Source organism: Ananas comosus, unplaced genomic scaffold (genome assembly GCF_001540865.1).
Source record: "Ananas comosus cultivar F153 unplaced genomic scaffold, ASM154086v1, whole genome shotgun sequence".
NCBI classification, from domain to species: domain Eukaryota; kingdom Viridiplantae; phylum Streptophyta; class Magnoliopsida; order Poales; family Bromeliaceae; genus Ananas; species Ananas comosus.
In genome coordinates, this window is record NW_017892563.1 from 484 (window position 1) to 2,376 (window position 1,893).

The following is a 1,893-nucleotide window of genomic DNA, read 5'->3' on the forward strand; positions in this document are numbered from 1 at the left end:
TCGAATGGAATTTTGATGAGTGGATTAGAGAGGTGGAGGACAAAATGACCCGTCTATTGCCTGATTTCACGGACTGGACCTCGCCGTTCGTGAACAAAAGTGAACCTAAGATTTGCAAGTTGACGGTGCTTAAGATGATCTCTGACTCCCAGCAAAGGTCGGAGACAGTAGAGAGGCTCTCTCAGCCAAGCATATGGTGACGATAGGGCCATTTCATAGGAAGGATCGCACGAGTATCGGGCCATTTCATAGGAAGGATCGCATGAGTATCTCCGATAACGAAAAATGGGTGATTGTGTGGTTGACGAACTTGTTGCACAACCTCGACTTGGGGCGCTCTCTCTTGACGATGAAAAATAAAGTAAAAGAAGCTCGCGACTGCTACTCCAATTTAGACGTATCTGAAAGCTCCGATTTTAAAGATGACAAAAGTTTCGCAGAGATGCTGCTGCTAGATAGCTACTTCATCTTGTTCACATTGACCATTAAGTTACGTAAAGGACTGACACATTATACATTGACGCCACTAACACCTAAGTTTACAAAGAAGCCGCTTATGCTGTTTCAATACGACCATTTTAAATTTCTCGACATCATATTCAACAAAGATGAGATCGCACTTGATCTACTGATCTTTGATAACCAAATCCCTTTCTTTGTGATCAAGGACCTATTTAAGGAGTTCAAGTCGAAGAAGCCTCTCCATGAGTACGCCCTCGAGTTCTTCAAGACAATCCATCCAAGGTCCGCCCGACATTGCATGGACAAGAATATTAGTCCTCCCAAATTCCTACATCTGCTCGATCTTTTCCACTGGTCTCGGGTCCCAAAGAACAAGTACATCGAACTTAGTGAGCCGTGTCAACGGCCAGATTCTATTCACCAGGCAGGCCTTATTCCGAATGTGATGAAACGTAAGGAACACGCAACAGCAACTGAAAAGAAGAAGCCTCAACAGCTAGATTCTATATACTGGGCACGCCATACTCCGAATGCGGTGGAACTTAGAGAATCCGCAACAATGTTTGAAAAGAAGACGTCTGGCAGCTCACTAGATGTCACATTCCAAGGACGTAGGTTTACACCCGTTATTCGGGTGCTCAACATCCCAGAGTTACACATCCGCGACTATAGCAGCCTCATCTTCCATAACCTCATCGCCTTCGAGATACAAGCTTCAAGACGGGGCCGCTGCACCATGGCCTTTTCTGCACTTATGCAGAACTTGCTGCAAACTGAGGAAGATGTGAAGCTGCTTCGGCGAAGCGGCATTTTGGCAAGCTCGTCCATGACCGACAGCCAACTCATTGATCTCTTCGAATGCTTGAGCAGATTGACTGAAAACCATCAAATGCCAAGTGAACTGTGTGCCATTTGCCATCAGGTCCAGTCTTACCACAACTATCCAATGAGTCGGTTCTGCGGCAGCGTCATTACCCGGTACTTCCCGAGCCCACTGGTGACTCTTACTGTTTTTGGTGCAATCTTGCTTTTTATTCCCACCCTCTTGCAGACCATATATACTATGCTATGATCAGCTACTATCATGCATGGTTGAATGCTCTATATGTTATTATCTAGAATGATAATAATTTGCTGAAATAAAATATGTATTGTACTACCAAATCGGCTGTTGTTATATTTACATGTAACATTCCCCGTACGTTGCTACCTAGCTAGTTTGGTGTTCTTGCTTGTTATTAATGAAAGGGAGCTTTTTACTTATATATGAATTTTCTTCACACAAGTGATTCTCGAGTACTTGAAGAGTATGTTTAATATATTTGCATGCACCATCAAATAATATATTTCAAATTTCTTTATTCTACGATGAAAAGATCAAAAATAGACATAATTTGGATATTTGAAGCTACAGATCCAAGTTATCTTTAA

The 1,893-nt window shown here is 42.7% G+C and overlaps 1 protein-coding gene across 1 annotated transcript; it reads left to right on the forward strand.

Annotated features, from left to right (window-relative positions):
- Positions 1-349: 349 nt before the first annotated feature.
- LOC109705413 lies at positions 350-1,534 on the forward strand. Its single transcript, XM_020226142.1, has one exon. The coding sequence runs from the start codon at positions 350-352 to the stop codon at positions 1,532-1,534; it is 1,185 nt and encodes a 394-aa protein (XP_020081731.1).
- Positions 1,535-1,893: the final 359 nt, after the last annotated feature.